The sequence below is a fragment of the Rhodofomes roseus genome (genome assembly GCF_022264815.1).
Source record: "Rhodofomes roseus strain CIRM-BRFM 1785 chromosome Unknown C8Q71scaffold_15, whole genome shotgun sequence".
In the NCBI taxonomy this organism is placed as follows: Eukaryota; Fungi; Basidiomycota; class Agaricomycetes; order Polyporales; family Fomitopsidaceae; genus Rhodofomes; species Rhodofomes roseus.
The window spans coordinates 216,400-235,108 of NW_025952971.1; the positions used below are offsets into that span (position 1 = coordinate 216,400).

General features: G+C 55.7%; 4 protein-coding genes across 4 annotated transcripts; 2 read left to right on the forward strand and 2 right to left on the reverse strand.

The window, feature by feature from the left end:
• Nucleotides 1-1,161: 1,161 nt before the first annotated feature.
• Nucleotides 1,162-4,912, forward strand: C8Q71DRAFT_872425 (uncharacterized protein; the record flags this gene model as incomplete). Its single annotated transcript, XM_047928349.1, has 16 exons — nucleotides 1,162-1,349; nucleotides 1,834-1,844; nucleotides 1,925-1,973; nucleotides 2,038-2,170; nucleotides 2,282-2,410; nucleotides 2,474-2,598; nucleotides 2,639-2,803; nucleotides 2,974-3,024; nucleotides 3,091-3,156; nucleotides 3,213-3,410; nucleotides 3,503-3,531; nucleotides 3,751-3,770; nucleotides 3,852-3,897; nucleotides 4,041-4,141; nucleotides 4,196-4,312; nucleotides 4,465-4,912. 16 exons carry the CDS (start codon nucleotides 1,162-1,164, stop codon nucleotides 4,729-4,731), a joined length of 1,695 nt encoding a protein of 564 aa, XP_047776967.1. The 3' UTR covers nucleotides 4,732-4,912.
• Nucleotides 4,913-6,356: 1,444 nt separating this feature from the next.
• C8Q71DRAFT_725026 (uncharacterized protein) lies at nucleotides 6,357-8,851 on the forward strand (the record flags this gene model as incomplete). Its single annotated transcript, XM_047921664.1, has 9 exons — nucleotides 6,357-6,560; nucleotides 6,644-7,054; nucleotides 7,117-7,274; nucleotides 7,340-7,449; nucleotides 7,503-7,683; nucleotides 7,758-8,012; nucleotides 8,105-8,185; nucleotides 8,210-8,495; nucleotides 8,561-8,851. 9 exons carry the CDS (start codon nucleotides 6,357-6,359, stop codon nucleotides 8,849-8,851), a joined length of 1,977 nt encoding a protein of 658 aa, XP_047776968.1.
• A 1,511-nt stretch (nucleotides 8,852-10,362) lies between these two features.
• C8Q71DRAFT_725027 (uncharacterized protein) lies at nucleotides 10,363-11,718 on the reverse strand (the record flags this gene model as incomplete). The annotated part of the gene is made up of 4 exons (XM_047921665.1): nucleotides 10,363-10,429; nucleotides 10,710-11,480; nucleotides 11,540-11,629; nucleotides 11,681-11,718. 4 exons carry the CDS (start codon nucleotides 11,716-11,718, stop codon nucleotides 10,363-10,365), a joined length of 966 nt encoding a protein of 321 aa, XP_047776969.1.
• Nucleotides 11,719-17,121: 5,403 nt separating this feature from the next.
• On the reverse strand, nucleotides 17,122-18,252 carry C8Q71DRAFT_859438 (uncharacterized protein; the record flags this gene model as incomplete). The annotated part of the gene is made up of 4 exons (XM_047927637.1): nucleotides 17,122-17,713; nucleotides 17,772-17,864; nucleotides 17,917-18,132; nucleotides 18,197-18,252. The coding sequence occupies 4 exons, from the start codon at nucleotides 18,250-18,252 to the stop codon at nucleotides 17,122-17,124; spliced, it is 957 nt and encodes a 318-aa protein (XP_047776970.1).
• Between the last annotated feature and the right edge of the window lie 457 nt (nucleotides 18,253-18,709).

The window sequence follows — 18,709 nt, forward strand, 5'->3', positions numbered from 1 at the left end:
GTGTATGTAGCCTGTACGCTGTAGTTGGAGGCGCAAGCATGGGAGTGGCTCACCGCTCAATTTTCCTCAGCATCACCTTCGATCATTCCTGTGTCACGTCGTCAAGCCTTCGATCTTCTACAAGGTATTCGGGCCCTAGAAAGTGAGTTAATATGCCTGTATCGAAGTGAATACTTGCCAATAAGAGTTGTGGCCGCATCCGCTGCAGTGGTTTCGAACCAACGTCCGGTTCACGCGACGACATCACTGTCGATTTACCACGGCCCTTGTAAGGCAAGGCTAGCCGCGTTTAGGCGTAAAGATCATGCTTTGAACGCGTTTTCGAGGGATACGGAGATGGAACGCGCAACCCCGAGATGGTACGTCGACGAGTCTATCGCGTACAACGCTGATGGGGCGTGACACCGCAGAAACCCCGTCTTCTATTGACAAGGCGCGCGATGGAACCACCTGCAAGCTACACGGCATGTACCGTGCATCAGCGTACGTCGTTACCATACGATATCCAGCTCCATAACTCACGGCTCGTAAGACGGCGCTGTTACGACATGCGCTGCCTTGCGGCATACGCCCCAACACCAGCCCGTTTACCTCGTCACGGTGCGTAGCCCTGTTCGGGACACTCGCCAACGGCACTGACGCAAATGACCGGCTTCACCCGGAGCCCAGCTGAACATCCCGTCCCATTCCACGAAGACATTGCGGCATGCCGAGCACTGTCCTTCTTGGCGCAGTGGATCGATGGCAACGGTGTCCTGCTCAATAGACAAGGACGAATGGAAGGACCTCGTGTGTCGCCTCATTTCATGAAAATTTCATTAGGCTTGATGTCAACGTACTGAGAAAAACTCACCTGCCACAGAGTGCCCACAGGCGCAACGTAGCGCATCGCTATTTGTTACTGTGCGTTCAATATCTGTGCGACTAAACATGTCCGGATGGAGTGCGCGGATCTGTGTGCTCTCGACACGATAAAGGCAAGCCACACCATATGTAAACACGAAGACACACCACTTATGTTGGTCGTCCTCCCGCAGGACCTTGACTGCGACAGAAAGACCAGCGCGAAGACTAAAGACCTTCCCGTCTTCTAACGCCGCCACGACGGAGTGGGCTGCTACGAGTAATCTCGTCGCATGCTCGACCGGTACGTCATCGAGCATGGGTCCCGTCGACGGAATCGCCGAACTGACAACACTGAGCGTCACATCTGTCCTCGAGGCGCCGTTAAGCTGGTTGGCCCGTTATGGGACAAGTAACATGCCCAGTCTACGACACCCCGGTAACGTAGGGTTCTGGAAAGAGAGGCCCGGTCCAGGAATCGCCGCGACCCAGCGAAAAGCAAACACGTAGGTGTACGACGGAATGGTGAGCCACGTTATACGTGATTAACCAAGAGACGTGCCACTGACGTGGATCCTCTTTGACAAAACAATATATCGCCGGGAGTAGGTCCCGGCGACATACTCGCTGAGGAGACGACACTACATATCACGTCCATCCTCGAAACATCATCGCGCCACTTTCACGGGATGGTACGCGGCGCGGCATGGAGAGAACCTCTGACGCAACCGTCCGCTCATCCAATGTTAAGTGCGCACCTTCCGTTCTTTCACGCGATCAAAATGCACTTAACCGCAAAGTGCTCCGTCAGATGATAGCAGATACAGTACTTACCGACGACATGGTGCCAACTTGGTAGCCTAGTTGGTGTGGCGCCCGAGCACCCGCACCTCCAGCTCGTCAACGCCGAGCCTGAGACCCCCTAGGCCGACTGAGCAGTCCTTCTCAATGATCAACCACCTTCGCCGAAGTCCTGCTGTGCGCATATAGACGAGGTGAAGGTAAGTCCCACCGTGCAGGACCAGTTGGAGCGTACCTCTGATAATCCTCCTCGATAGACCAGATGCTTTGCTCCCACCAGCCAGCCGCGACCGTTGCAGAGGGTTGGTGGCCGTAGCTCTGGAGAAATGGTGAGTCAGTGGCTTATCTACACGCCCTTGACTGAGCCCGATGGTCTCCTCCCCCTGTAGGTAGTGGCCTATTCGCTTCGCGAGCGCAGGGACCCAGCAACTTGCACCCCACTCGAAGCTGTGTTGGTCGACATCCAAGATCCAAGGAGTCATCTCAGGTCAAGCGGTTGACATCGAGTGCGAGAGGGAGGAGCCAGGTGAGTGAGATACGGTGGGAGACATAAAAGTTGAGCGATACCGAGATATATGGTCGTCAGGAGGCTAAGGGAGGGCCAGAACAACAACTTGCATAAGACATCTGCCATCAGGCGGCAGCTGCGTGGCTTCAAGGGGTCGCCAACGGCACAAGTGACAAGCGACCCCTAGCGGTGTACCCGTCACGTGGAGACCGTCGGAGTGGCTCACTCTTTACGAACGGAGATGAATCGTGCCGTAAGGTGTTGTATTCTCATTCATTTCTGCCGTGTACACACACCGAATCGTTCACACATCCTTTACAGCACTTCGTCTTCTACTCTCCTTCGACTTCGCAGTCGATGTTTATGGGGCCACAACGAAGGCCAAATGTGGCATCGTCGGCGAAACCCGTTGAAGCCTGGTGGGAGGCGCCTGCCTCTTGGAGAAGGTCATCGGAGATCTGGCGGTTACTGGCGGTAGCGGCGTAGCCAAAACGCGTTAGAACGGCGGGCGATCGGCGCATCCGGTTGCCAAGTTAGCCTGATCCGGAGCGAGCGCCCGGGATCTTCGAGCCGCGCGACGGCCACGCGCGAGGCAAGATTTGGAAGAGTCGCGGATCTGGGGGACTCATTCGTGTCGCCACCAGACTTCCCGTACGTTCATCACAACTGCTGACTTGGCGCGTTCAATGATCCATGTCTCCATCAGTCCGTCCTCTGACAAACCCCGTGTATACATTGAGTAACCGTTACGGACGACCTGCCGGCATCTCCATCGATGCGAGTCTCCGCGGGTCTCGCTACTGACGAAACGCGCCAAACAGGTACCCCCTTGAGAATCGTTGTACCGCGCAGAGGCCATTCGCTGGAGCACGGTGAGGGTCTCTTCACCTCCCTGCGCGTCACATCTCATCGATGACATGCTTCACGCTTATACTTAGCTCAATTTCCTCGATTGGCAAACCGCGATGCATTGGTGCTGCCTACTTCGAAGATCTGCATCCGTTGTGTGTGTCCGTTCCGTAACTGGCACGTTGTCACTGCACTGATGCCGAACATTCAGTCAGACGCTCCGCCATCCAAGGCCATCCTTACCTCGCTCTTGGAGTGGTTCGATCTTGGAACTGATCACGACAATAGGAGAGTTGCAGGCTATGTTACATCGTTCAGCTCACGCCGTCCTCTTCCAACAGACGCAAGCCTCGCTCGTATCGAATCTTGGGTTGTGGACCCGCGTCTACACGGATCCACATTACGGAATGTGATCGGTCACACAGAACCACATCACTGTGGACTCGGATCTCAAGCTACCTAGGATCGACAGTCAGCACTTTACAATCGTTTGCTGCTCAGTTTTACGTGGCTCACGGATGTTGCACCAGGTACTGTGCGGCGCCAGGACGAAGTCGTCCTGGCCTTCATAGCGCGGACGTCGCTTGATTACAGTCGATTGTCGCCGCAAACCCTCGAGTCAATTTCCTGATAGAACATTGTTCTGTATTTGTGGTGATTTCAGTCCTATGGAAAGTGTTGTCTGCCAGCTCACGTCAACTACAGACGCGTTGTGTGACCATACTCAGCAATGTCTCCGCCCGTGCCAGTCTCAGAAGATCCTGTCGTGGTATGCGCTCGCACGCTGCTCCAGGAATGTGCTTCTTTCTCTATAGTAAACTCATGACGTCTCGATTGCTTTAAATAACAGCAAGCTCTGTCAGGAGAAGTATTGCTAGCGGGTATCGATTTGCAAGGTACGTACGCCCATGTTGTTGGTCATTACATAACGCCGCTGACTCACAACCTACCCCGCCCTACCGATAGGCTGCGTACACGAAATTAGGCCGTGTGTTCGACGCTAATCAGCCCAATATGCTCTGTTGCCCGTCCTTTACAGCGTGTCAACGCGTTAGCGAGCTCTCCGTAGTGAGACTCGGAGGGCACGTGACGGACGCAGCGCAGCCGGACAAGACGCAATCTACCGACGGCCACAAAGCAGTAAGTGCAGCGCTGCACCGCTCCTTACTCTGCTGAATATGTTTGAACACCTAGCTACCTGGTTGTCGGGCCATGAAGCTTGTCGTGTGGCCGATGTGGCCGATGCGTCCATTGACCAGGGATCTACTTCAAAGCTCGCGCCTTGGAAACGAATACGACGTCAGGCGTATGGTTTGCCGCCATTCACCGCCTTTAGCTCAAATATCGGAGCAGGGATCGCAATTCACGACAACGCGGATAATCGGAAGCTACTGTACCACGTCACCGCCAGGAATGTTACAGCGTAGCTATAGCTAAGTTAGGTGCGTGACCGTGTACTCTAGGAGTCGTCTCGGTCCACTCAATCTAGCCTCCACAAGCCTCGCAAACACGGCCCTCCAGAAATGGTGTCAGAAATGCCCGTAATTCTGGTTCTCTACATCGCGACTCATAGCGGACTGGTGGACATCCCTGCGCCTCGATCGGTTGCCAACCCCGTGGAGCGACACGTCGATCAAGTCATCTACGCTCGAATATGGGCTTCGTATATTGCAGCTCTGCTCATGAACAACCTTTTGACCATGGCCCCAGGATCTTGGAAGAGACAGTGAATGGACAAGTGGAGCTGGTCAGGCTTCGCGTTCTTGGACGAGACGGGTGGTTCTGGCCCACTGGAAGCTAATCGTGACGGCCCGTTGGATAACTTACGGATACTACACGACGTCGATCGAATTCCCAATCAATGTACATACCGTGTCTATCTACCGAATACATTGAACGTATTGTGCTCCCCGATGCTCGCCCCGTAGATCCCAGGAACTGACTGCATCGTAACAACAAGCTTGAACACTGTCCGATAAGCGCTGGGGCGTAGACAACACCAGTTTGCAGTCGGTGACGTGTCAGACTTTCGAGCAGACGAGACGATACATTCGACTTTCCGAGACGACTATATACAGCACTAGAACCAGTGGAAGTGAGATGTAACGAGGAAATGGAGGATACATGATGTGCGACGTCGTGTGATGGAGACAACCAGACGAGTACAACGACTTTGCGACGACGACGATGCGTACAGTACGATTACAGCTATGGGAGAGACAACGGAGGGAGACGGGATTGCATATATATCACGGCCGCTGATGAGATCCAAGCAACATGTCCGTGAGGAGGGAGAGTAGTTTCAATCCTCGAATGAGGATGGGCCATGCATCGGTATATGCGATGAGGAACCCGCCCGCCGTTACGGCTCGACCTTCCTTCGCTTGCATGGCCGTTTGGAAGATCCGGTGGATTCAACCGGGGCCTTCCGATTGACAGTCTTCCTTCGTGGTCGTCTCCTGAGATCCGCGGAACGTTATGACGAGGCTGAGATTGAGAGACGAGAGAACTCTACGTACCGCTTTGCAGCGGGCTTCCTGCTCTTCTTCTGTTCAAAACCGCTACTGTGTAGAATGTGAGGACTAGTAGATAGGGCTGCTACGCAATCGCGTACCTCTCTCCATCCGAAGTATCATTTTCGGATTCGACGTGGCCGACGGTGTCGGCCGGGCACACGGCGGGTTCGTGGATGATTGGTTTGTTCGACCTCTTTGCAAACCACCTTCTGCAACGATCGGTATGTCAGATGTCGAACGAAGCAAGGGGGCTGAAAGTCTTGTACGGTACTTACCTCTGCTTAATCTTGAGTTTCTCGACCTCAGACTTCTCCATCTCTGGCTCCTCGGTCTCTGCCGTCTCCTCATTCCCTGGTTTCTTCTCGATCCCCGACTGTTTCTTGATCTCTTCCTCATCGTCAGTCTTTACGTAGTGGGGCAGTCCATCTTTCTTGCACCAGGGCATTTTGGTAATTCGATAGGGTGTAGGAGGAGATATCGGAGGTAGGAGGATGCGAGTGAGGCAGTCGTGGGATGTAGGACTCGGTAGGTGACGATGGGCAGGCGGAGGGCCGAGCGTGGACTTATCAGGTGCGGCGGAATCCGAGCCCAGCGAAGGGCGGTCTAGCGCCCGGCCGGCTTTGCACGTCGTTCGGTCCTCCTTCTCACGCTCTGAGCTCCCACCCCAGAGACCAGTCGATACGTTCAGTCACGCGTTCTTGTAGTCTACGAGCAGCTTGTACATGAGCCTCGAGGAATACAGCCGTAGAGGCTACTCACCTTTTTTTGTCCTAAAGTAGAACAAAGGCCGGCCCAATACGGGAAGCGCCCGCATCGAGGCTCGTGTCTCGCGACGCTACATGCCGCTCCTCGCCACTGACCACCCAGTCGTCAAAACTGGTGGAGACGTCATTCCACCAAAGGATCGTCGATGGGTGGCACGAATATGTCCCCAGTGCGCCGAGAATCCTTCCGGCGTGTCCACAAACTTCGTCGAGGGCGTCGCCTGTTTTCCCGCTGGTAGAAGGCATCAGGGCAGCGTTCCCTTGCGCGATTTCGTCCCTGTAAGCCTTCCGATCGTCATGAATGTCGGTGAGTGATTTTCTATCTTCTCTGGAAGAGCTGAACCAACAAACTTACCTGTCAGGATCTCCCTTCCCTTCCGCGAGCCGTCCCTGGCGGGGTGGTTCTTTCCTTCCACCTCAGCAAGAACCGATTTCGCCCATCCACAAACATCAATAGACCTATGGATTGCGTTTTGCACGTCCGCGGAAGAGGTTTCGGAGTGAAACCCGCGTCTTCGAAGGTTTCCGTGGTGCCTATGCAATATGTGGCCAGCGCTCATCCTCAACTCGGATTGCGACTTAGCCTACTCTACTCTCAAGACCGACTCCACGACAATCATCTCAATGCAACGAGATCACGCCCTCTCTCTCTCAAGGAACATCGAACGCATCCAAGCAAGTACGCCGGTACTACGGTCATCGACTTCACGAACCAGGCGCTTACCGACGCTCACCACGATGTCGTTTCTGTCGACGCACATAACTCGTGGTCCGTGGGAGTGAACAGACTCCATGCAATCGGTCACGATCGTGAACACTTACCTCGTAACATCAGTACCAAGGCACGCTTTCGGTTCGGCCAGCGCTGGAGAGCTTCAACGCAGGGGGAGCCGAAAGGCTGTGTCTAGGGCTGCGGCAGCAGCTGCGCCTCTTTGTTGCGATGATACAAGATGCTGCAACTCAAGACGAGCATAAGAAGAAACACATATCCTGGTGAGTCGTTCTCAGACGTATCAGAACTGATGAGACTCACTTTGAACTTATACGTGGCTTCCCAGGTGGCGCGCGACACTTGTTGGATCACCTACACCATGCAAAGAAGCGTACGGCAAGTCCGTATACGGGATCATGCAACCTGCAACTGCACGACCAACCACGAGAAGGCAACGTAGAGCAGTGAAGCCCTCGCTCGATGCCCTGTGACCGGCTCCGCATGTCAAGACCTCTCTGGGGGTGCAGCATCTCCTTTTCGATTCATGCACGACTGTTGGACTGACGAACATTCTTCGCCCCAGACAGCTCAGGCGCGGGTACCGGTATTCAGCAGAGTATATGGGAAGACGCCGCTCAGCATGTGCCCCACACAAACGTACACCACATCTGGACTACACGGTGCCATCTTGTCAGTACACCTTGCCTAGACGTTGGACATGAGCACTTACATGACACGGCTTCATTTCTCATGGAGTTGTACAGTTCAGGGCCTGAGGCCCGCTTTGTCTCGCGCGCAAGCCTGGTATTCGAAAGAATTGGCGCGACAGAAGACACCTGTGCGCGACCGTTCTCTACGGAGAGCAAGCACTTCTTGTCAGGAAGATGCGTAGCTTGTGCACTCTGCGACGAGCCTGTGTCGTGCTCGGCAAGGGTCATGCGTGGAATTGGACACTTCGAAGCCTGGTCTAGCCGCCTACTCTCGCACGGCCAGAGGGACATTGGACCAGCAGAAACGTAGTGTGTATAAGTATGACGACTCACCATGTTGCGATGCAATCACTAACGCTTCCTGTGTGCAGGTGATGAACCATATGCCTGATGACGTCTAGCTCAACGATGCATCCCAGGGCGTCGCCAACAACGCATTGGACCACTCTTCCCGTCTCCCCAGCAGTCTCTCTCCAAGCCGGGTAGGTCGAATTACATCTCCGAAGGATTCGTGTCGAGGATCTGAATATGCCGGGAGCAGGAAACGGGGCAGGGAGCGAGAAGGTGGGTGACCCACCTTCCGACGACAATGCCTCATATTTCGAGGCCGCAAACACCAGAGTTCCTTTTTCGAGAATAGGGCAGACAACAGATAGCTGGGAAGGGCGCAGACTCAGCTCCTCCTCTTTTTTCGACCCTGACCGGCGACCGCGACCGCCACGTACCAGGAGGTCACGTGGTACGACTCGGAGAACTCAAGTTCAATTCGGCAGCGGAGGCACTGTGATGATAGTGAGTGTTTTTTTGGGTAGACTACACTTAATACTGCACGGCATCTGCTTATACACTGCTTATAGATCAGTATCTTTGAGAATGGGGAATTCAGCGCGACCGCTACAATACGGTTTGACAACGTGACGCTCGTTCGGCGGCCGCTCGATCAGGAAGTTCCGCCCAGGTTCCGCCCTATACTGCGCTCAGGCTCGTACTCCTCAAAATACCCTCTCTTCGTTGAGAGCTCCGCGCGTTGTAGGCCGGCAAGAAGGCGCCAGCAACCACCCTCGGTTCGAATCCGGATATGCGATCTCCTAACCAATTTAGCGCCGACGGGAATCCTCAAGCCCAACATCGTGTTGCGTCACCAGTGACCGACCACCCCTTTCAGCATACAGAACGATGTTGCAAACACGAAGAAATATGCACCGCAGTCATGCACGGGGTGAGTATGCCCCTCCCGTGTCTCGTACTGCTCTATCTGTCTCACTGCGCGCCGTTCAAGGCCTGGTTTCATTCGATTGATTCGACTCCAGATTAGCCCGGGACATACGGGCGAACTGCTCTATCCCTGTGAGTGTCAGGTCTGCAGCAGTTGGACCCCACGCGATCATGCGAGAGCGATCTGCGACGATGATCCCCACAATGTGCACTCAAGACTTGCTGTAAAACACGCTGCAGGTGCGTGGTGTCTTGCCGGAACATTTTATGAACTGATGAGTCTTCCAGTCTTCTGCCTGTGCCTCGTTCTACGACATGTCGAAATCAAGTCCAAACCGCTGGGCAACGGCGCCGATCGCCCAGTCTCTTGTCTGGCCAATCACAAGTGATCGGCGCTGCTCCATGATCTGCCTCCGTTACATAACATGTGTGTTGCTTCCGCGATTCACACGTTGTGCATATACCCGCGCCGTCCTCAAGCGCGGTATGTGCGTCGATCCTCCGATCAATATCCCTCCACGCCGCTCGTCGAATTCTAGGACAGAGATCGCAATGGTACTGTCACTCATACATACAGGGATTCACACTTGATCGCTCGTTCTGCGCCGGTAGCGGAAACAATCCCAGCCGATCTCGGTCAATGTGGCTGCATGCTTACATATGGATCCACTCAAGATCTACTTGACGGCCTAGACGATCACTCTTCGATCATGACTGGATTGGTGTGTATATCCTGTCACTCGGTCGGGTGACGGCTGAGTAATAGGCGATCTTGCAGGCATCTCCTCAGGTGTCTCATACGGAACGCTGAACAGTAGTGATCCTTAGACAAGCCGTGGTGCTGCTTTCAACCACCGGAACGACAAGCCTCCTCCAATGGTACATCCCAATGTTTTCACCTATCTCTACTGTCCAAATGTATCAGTATCATGTCTTCGAAGGAGCGAATGTAGGTCTACACCTGCCCTCCTCCCCGTACTGGCCGCGAGCAGGCAAGAGCACTACGGCAAGCACCTTCACCTCGTCGTGCGATGCAGCTGACGAGCCTTTTTGTTCCTCTCAGTAGCACGTAGGCCCTCCTTAGCCCGTCATACTTACAAGTCCAGCGAGGGGCGACACATGCCGTCGTGACTGTTCTACAGAAGAACGAGTACGAATTCTCAAAACGGACGCGTGGCTACGAGCGACAGGTGCGCCGTCCCCGCAGCTAGCTCATGGGCCTATCTGACTGATTACCCCTACCCGCAGGCACGATGTGAGCGCTGTATGGCTGATGGGTTGGCGGTACATCATGTACATAATTTGCGACATACCTGGAATGCAATACATGAGATACGCAGCCACGTTTTCACTCAATATCTTGGGACGTAAGGTCGGATGAGCCCTCTGATCAGCTGGTGGTACGTGCGCGGATCGCGAGCACGGAGCGCAACGAGCAACTCTACTAGCCAAGCGTCTCACTTAAGTCTGTGATCATTGCAGCCCGAATGCTCGAGAACGATTCCGAATACCTGCGATACAAACACGTATATACACGAGACACGACCGATAACAACTACACGACGAACACAAGTCCTTCTAGGATAGCAACACTACACGTACACGATGAGAGCGATACAATAAGATAGCAGCACGACAACACTAGCAATGCACGACAACACAGTACAGCAGAAGACGCAAAGCAGAATAGACGAACAGGAAGCCCTCCGCTAGGTTGAATGCCTAGCGTTCTTTCCCATCAAGTGGTCGAGTAAGCAAGTGCCCCGGTGGTCCCGCGCCCCCGTAGCATACGTATCCGCACGTTTCCACTCCCCGCACCCATCACACCACTTCATCCCGGTCCCCCAATGCTTCGTCCTGAGGTGCCGGATAAGGCACGGCTCCGTCACAACCGCGCGCACCCCCTCAGCCAGGCACGCGCGGCAGTGGACCTGGTAGTCGTTGAGGTTAGTGCCCGCCGCCCTGTCCTCCGTCCGCTCGTCAGCCAGACTACCCTTGTGGGCCGTCTTCCAGTGACCCTCCACCTCCTTCGCCGTCCCAGCGAACTCGCATCCATCCCACCCGCAGCTGGCCCCCGCCCCACGAGGCGTCTCCGCCTTCACCGGCAGCAGCTTCTTGAGCGCCTCGTCCTCACGGAGGTGGGCCCACCAGCCCTCCGAATGGCCCTGCCACGTACACTTGTGCAGGTCGTCGTCCTTGGCCTTCAGGCCGCAGGTGTACACCCGCCGCTGATGGGGTGTTGGCGCGGCTTGGGGTGTGATGCGCGGTGCCCGCCGCGCTCGTTGACGAACCGAGGTCGACGGGCCCTCGTCAGAGGCCTCCCGCTTGCGCTTGGAGCGCACCGGGGAAGCGGAGGTGGAAGGAGCAGAGGATGAACCGGGGCTCGGTGGCCGCGACTGAGACGGCAAACCCCCCGAAGCCGATAATGGTGAGTCACTTGGCGCAGCGGACGCCTCCTCCGTCGACGCCAGGCTGGGGGTGGACTCCCCTCCCGACGAGGAGGCTTCCGGCGTGGAATCGTGCTCCCACTTCGCAAAGTCGAAGAAGAGCTCGTCCGCCTCGCTGAAAGTAACGAAGTATGAGTACATTCAACAGTAATAGATAGAGACAAAGGGTCTTACAGCAGTTGTTCGCTGCTCTCAGTCTCCTCCACGTCAGGAGTGGTATACAGTGTTGCATCGTCCAGCAGTTGGGGCGATGCGTTCGAAGAGCTGATCCATGGTCAACAAACAATACCAACGATGGTGGGATAGCAGCCTTACGACGACGAGGCTGAGCCTGATATGGACCCGCAGGACATGATATTGGCAGAGATGATGGTCGAATAGTGAGATGATGTTGAACGCCTGGGAAAGGGCGCAGTAAATAGGAGTGTATGAAAGCGCTCGAGGGAATGGGCGAGCTAGGCGGGATGGTAGTGGTTGGAGAAAGGGAGAGGGAGCGAGGCGCGACCGGAAATTAAACCTCGCGTGCTCGTGTACAAACAGGCCCCGCGAATCGATAACCCAAACAAACGCGTCGCGGTGTGCTGACCCAACCGGGGTCACGGACCCCGACCATACCCGGTTCTGTCCACGGCTTGCTCGCCGGGAGTCCGTCACGCTCCTGCACGTGGGTCAATCAGAGCAGACACGTCAGCGTATTCGCCAACACCGCGCTGTCTGCCATCGACATCTCATTAGAGCAGATATTTTGCCATAGAATATCATAGAACTCTGGAGCATAGGATGCTCACGACGCGAATCCCCCATCCGAGCCTCGTAGACTTTGCCTGCCAGTCCGCCCCTCCGCGCGAACCAGCTCCAACAGGCAGGAGGGCGCACCGCCCATCCCGCACAGTCTGCCGCCATTGGCGTAAAGGCAGGCAACGACAACATCTGCCTAGAAACGACGCACCTCTGCTCAATCCGACAACAAAGACTTCTCAATTTGGAAAGTCAATTGAACCCCCGACCTCGAGCGACGCGCCTTCACTTGGTAGCGCCATCCCCAGCCTTCAACTGCGAGGTCGTCGAGAGCTATGGTCCAGCCAAGCTACCCTCGCAGACCCGCGAACAATTCGGCGCTACCGACGAGTCCCTATGTTCGACGACGGCCAGCCCGAAGTGCGCGCGAGGAGTCTGAGCACGTGGTCTTCAACGCCTTCCGCGCGAAGTCCTGCCAACTTGTGGTCAGCCTTCGTTCAACACTCTCATCATCGATTCCCCTACCCAACACCGAGAGCATCCAACGCACTTCTGGGCCATGACAGCGTCCAACTAGCCTGGGTCGTTCGGTACGCCACAGACCTCGGAGTGGCTGCCTTTCGAACTTCACCTCCCACCTCCTCCGAGCGACGCTGTGTCGCGTCTCCACGCTTTCAGTCGCTTCAAACGTCTCCGCCATCGAGACGACGACGATGTCGCCGTATTTTCGACGCGATATCCTACCAATCTGGGGTACGGCCGACGATCCTCACCACCCAGTCTTTCCAACACGAAGACGGGCCTAGGGCCACATTGCTTGGATTGTGTCTGCCTCGGTGCTTTGTTTCCAGCCATTATATGTGACACGCTAGTCTCGTGGCCGCCTTAGGACCCATCACAACAGCGAATATGGGCTCGACGAGCCTCAGATGGTGGTGTACCAGCTCTGCCATTCGACGACGCTGACTTACCCCACTGGCAGTGCGGACTACCCGTGGATCGATACAATGAGCAAAGCATCTGGCGGAGGGGCGGATAGATGGTTATCAGCGACGCATTCAGAGGTGTGTGAAGCCCAGCGGCCACATCCGACGACTCACATCGTCTGCGAATGCAGAGGGATCAAGTAGACTGTACCACGAACGGGAAGGTCGGTGATCCGAACCAGCTACCGGTAACCAGGTCGGTGTACGAACACGTCCTGCAACCGACGCCAGTTCCCCGACAACGTTCGTGGAGATGCGGAGATGTGATGCTTATATCTAGTGAGTTGCGCCCGGGGCACGCGTTCAGACGATGTTCAGCGTTGCATAGGGGGGACGACCCACTCATTTGGCAAAGCGGGAGTGCGTACCTTCATTACGACCATCGGAAAGGAAGGTACTTTGAATCTGTACCATTTCGTGAGTGTTCGCTGACAAGCTCGTTTGCAGTCGCTGCGCTAGTTCCCCGACAATGTTCGTTCGGATGCGGAGATGCGAAGGGCATGTCTGGTGAGTGCTCTCGGAGGTATCAGATGAAGTTCAGCGTTGCATACAGGGAACGACCTACTGTTTCAACGAAGCAGGACAGCGCAACTTCGTTATAATCGTCGGGAAGTGCGGTATACTTTGGACTTGTACCGTCGTCGTGAATGTTCGCTGAAGAGTTCGCTTGCAGTCGTTCAGTGTTGCAGCTGGTCGCTTGCGGACCCGTACCTAATCTATGTGAACGCAACGAGTCCACTGTCTATGTTCTGTAAGCCACGCGATCCACTCAAAAGAAAGACGTACCACTGACGGACAACACCCTGACAGAAGAGCATGCCGTCCACATTGCTCAGACGGCTTTCTTCGGCACAGGAGCAGCCCGGCACGCGCTCTCGCGAACGCGGTCACCGAGTCTCCTAATTATCACAGCCATTCACTTCTACTGAATGTCAGGAGAGACCGTCGATGACGAGTATTTGGGGCATGAACGACGGTATGCCTGCCAACTGACGTGCAGAGTTCGCGTTTACAAGCTAACCTGTCGCCGCCCTATATGCTACAGCATACTCGCTGACACGACGAGGTCCGGCAACATGCACATCTTCTTCGGAGCAGCACCACCCAAACAGGTGGTAACGGCATGGCGAGCGAGCAGCTTATGGACAGACGCTTCGCAGCGTATTGTCCTTTCTCCACAGGGAGCATCGTGGGGTTTCGGGGCTGAGTTGGTCCAGCGCGCGCACATTACCTGCCCGCGGCGTGTATCCAACCTTCGTGAACATCAACCGCATGAACAAAGTCTGTGCGTACCACTCATGAGTTCCCTCCTGACAGGCCGGAGAATTGTCGGCACGCGGTCCCTGGCAAACATTTCGACGTAACCAAGTGGCCCGAAGTTCACGAAGAGCGAACTCGTTATAACGTCTGCGGAGGGTGGCCCGAGTGAGCGAGTGGCTTTTCTACGTATTCTTGACCGACTAGATGACATCCCTTCGCAGGTAGTGTCCAGGGCGCCCTCTCGACCACAACAACGATGAAGCAACCCTTCCTCCTGAGGCGCAGGCACGAGTGGCCATTCCAGCGTTCTTCGCGCGTGTTCGTCGTCCAAGATCGCCGATGGTGTCGCACACGAGGGTACGCGCGAGGAGAGGGACAAGGCGCAGGTGAGCAAGAGGGCAGTGCCACCCGGTCGTGCTCATCAACGTCTCATACTTAACGTCGCGACGAACAGGAACAAGGCATCACTGGACGACGAGGAGATACAGGGTCCTGATGGGCAGCCTTGTGCTGGCCTTGTGCGAGCGAACGACCCCTGTCGACTTGTTGTCCTGTGTCGACCCTGCGGCGCTTTATTGGGCGGACGCTGCTGCCACGTGGGAATCCGTCGTGAGCTCACCGCCTGCCATTGCCAGCTCAACGCAGCGACAGCATGCGACGAAGGTGATGCAATTGAGTGTAATTATGGTCTTGTACATACGGAGGGCTAACTTCGCACCATAGGGCTTGTAGTCTTCTACACGGCCTCTCTTCAAGTTCGCTCTCAATGCAGGTCTACGCTGGCCACTCGCGAGAGAGCGCCGGGACAACCGAATTCAGACGGCGCGGCTTTCCATTTCAAGCGCGTCGCGGTCGATCTGAGATCCGGCAACTACTGAACGCTTCCCTTTCAGGCCGTGTTTAGTTAGCGACAACATCTAAGTAGCCGATCACCGAGGCCGCGGTAACGCAGAAGCGGCGCGAAAGTCGAAGAAGGATTTCCCTCACGTGCAACAAAGTAGCGCCAGCGGTCGCCCAGCGCCCGCAATCCAAGTCAACTCTACCGGTATACCTCTCCGTTCGTTGAAGAGAGAGACTTATGAGCTCTGTAAGTTCTCGTGGACGACGAAAGAACACCTCTAGAAACGTTTGACGGACTCATCTTCATCGCGGAGCCCTGGAGGTATCATGCTTGGGGCGCTCTCGAAACTCGGGCTCGTGCACTGGACAGCAAGCTGCACCATACGGGCCGATGGAACACGTACGGAGATTGGGTTGGTAGCGAGTGCTGGAGGTGCTGTCGGATATCCTTCCTGGAACGTTCAATTACACTTACACACGCTCCGCTGTAGCTCCTCCCTGCCACGTCACAGGCTCATGGAGCCACCACGGTCGTTCAACCACTAGACTATCGCAAATGACAGATGATCGGCGCTCCAACGATCTACGTCCGTCAGCGTACGTTTTGCTTCCGCGCCTCAGATTGCCTCCGTATTGACGTCGACACACAGATGCTCGTACCGACGTCGACCGATGTGCCTCTTGCGATCGCGTGCCTGCAGATCGCGTGCCTGCAGGACATCGTGCTCGTCGATTGTGCTTCCTCCGACTGCATGATAGAGCCTAAGACGTTGTGTGGGTGCACACATACCGTGTCGATGGGTAAGTCATCCATATCTTCTTGAGCCTTCCACGAAAGCTCACACGTATATTGTGTCATTCGAACACGACAGGTTTCACGAATGATAAACGGTGAGCTGTCCACACTGGATTCTCCCTGCCGACCGACATACAGCATCGACATTGCTCAGCCTGAGTGTGCGTGGACCGAGGTGAGCCGCTCGGGTCTCGCATATAGTACGTCAGCCTCTCATGCCACTGTGTCGAAGGGTAACGCGGCGAAGGAACAGCGCCTTCGATCGCCACGCGTACCCTTTGCGCGCGGTCCAGACCTCTATCTTACACGCCCCTCACGACGCTCCAGCATTTCACGAGAGGTATATGCACTACCTGCGACGGAGCGAGCATGTTCTCGTCGCATATAAGTCGTGGTGAATTAAAACGCTCATGGTGAGCGACCATACCTCATTACGTAACGCCAGTGACTCAGCCTTCCGTCCCCTCTCGTTGCCCCGGACGTGGGCCGCAGTCTTCAAATCACGGTCTCCCGATGTCGGCACGCCAGCATCTCACAGTGGCTCGCGTCGAGTGCGACTGCACGCGGCGAACACACTGCGAGAGGAAGGTGCGCATCCTAGTCCCAAACAGCGCCTTGGTTCGATCGGAGTCGCCACATTGGAGAACTGGTGGAAGAGGAGTGATCTGGATGCCGTACATAGCTAGAGGGTTGTTGGACTCTCCACTTGCGATGTGCTTTCTCGATGGAGATCATGTCAGTAGCCGTACAAGACGACCATGTATGTAATCGTACCTCTTCCCAATGCTAGCGTTTGCCAGTGCGTACCCCTCCTCGACAGTCAAGTTGGCAATTCCCAGAGATCGACGCTGCATAAGCGTTGTACACACCCTGTTCTCGTGGACTTTGTGTCGAGTGGCGCTTCAAGTAGGCAAGGGCCCCGATGGTCGCGCACCCCCGTGGCATATGTATCCGCACGTTTCCACTCCCTGCACCCATCACACCACTTCATCCCTGCTCCCCAATGTTTCGTCTTGAGGTGCCGGACAAGGCACGGCTCCGTCACAACCGCGCGCACCCCTTCAGCCAGGCACGCACGGCAGTGGACCTGGTAGTCGTTGAGGTTGCTGCCCGCCGCCCTGTCCTCCATCCGCTCGTCAGCGAGACTGCCCTTGTGGGCCGTTTTCCCATTGCCCTCCACCTCCTTCGCGGTCCCAGCGAACTCGCATCATGATCCATCCCACCCGCTGCTGACTCCCTCCCCACGAGGCGTCTCCGCTGTCACTGGCAGGAGCTTCATGAGATCCCACATGACTCCGGACGTGGGCCCACCAGTCCTCGGAATGGCCCTGCCACACATAATCGGGCAGGTGTTCGTCCATGTGCTTCAGCCTGCCGCAGGTGTACACCCGCCGCTCATGGGGTGTCGGCGCGGCTTGTGGTGTGATGCGCGGTGCCCGCTGCGCTTGTTGACGAACGGATGTAGACGGGCCCTCGTCAGAGGCCTCCCGCTTGCGCTTGGAGCGCACCGGGGAAGCGGAGGTGGAAGGAGCGGAGGATGCAGCGGGGCTCGGTGGTCGCGAGTGAGTCGGCAAACCTTCCGAACCCGACAGCGGTGAGATACCAGACGAAGCAGACGACTCCTCCGTCGACGCCAGGCTGGGGGTGGACTCCCCTCCCGACGAGGAGGCTTCCGGCGTGGAATCGTGCTCCCACTTCGCAAAGTCGAAGAAGAGCTCGTCCGCCTCGCTGAAAGTAATGAAGCATGAGTACATTCAACAGTAATAGATAGAGGAAGGAGTCTTACAGCAGTTGCTCGTTGCTCTCTGCAGTCTCGTTGTCCTCAGGAGTTGTATATCCTGTTGCGTTGTCCAGCGGTTCGAGTGTCGTGTACGACGAGCTGTCCCATGGTCAATAAACAATGCCAACGACGGTGGGGATAGTAGCCTTACGACGACGCGGACGTTGATGCTTCCTGAGAACCGTAGGTCATGATGTTGATAGTAGTAGATGTTATTGGGAGAAGGCGCAGTAGATAGGAGTGTATGAAGGCGCTCGAGGGAATGGGCGAGGGAAGGAGGATAGTAGTAGTTGAGATAAGGGAGAGGGAGCGGTATGCGTTGACAAAGTCTGTGATCTGACGATGTGTAGGCTGATTGCTGAGTCTTCTGTCCACGTTGTTACTAGGCATGAGCTATCAACAAAACTCGAAGCCCAAACATGAGGACGTACCGCGACACAAGTAGCGGCTGGGAAGTGGGAGGCGTTGACTGCAAGTTGAGCGCCATGGCGTATCTAGTTAGGAGGAATGATGACGGGACTGTGATTCGAGCGCTGTGCATCGGCGACGGAGTAAAGGATATGCGTCCTGTACTGAAACGCGAGCGTATTTATACCTCGAGCTGCGACCATGAATCCAAAAGTACGTTACTTTGTCCCTGAACAATACACAATGGTACCTGAGTGGCAATCAACGCAGAATGCAAGCATGACTCACTGAGTGGCGTGTACGATAGACCTGAGCAGCAGACGGCAGCCCGTGCCTTTGGTCCATTTGAAGCGTATCATTGTGAGGTCAATCCAAGCCGAGTTCCTGCGAAGTCGTCGCCTGGTGCTCCACGACCCCCACTTCGATAGTAGTTGGCTCCATACGGTAAGACGGCTGCATTATAGCTCCGCACCCCGACCTTACAGTACCACTGCGCCTCGAAACGTTCAAGTGAGCTTCTGCAGAGCAAAGAAGTA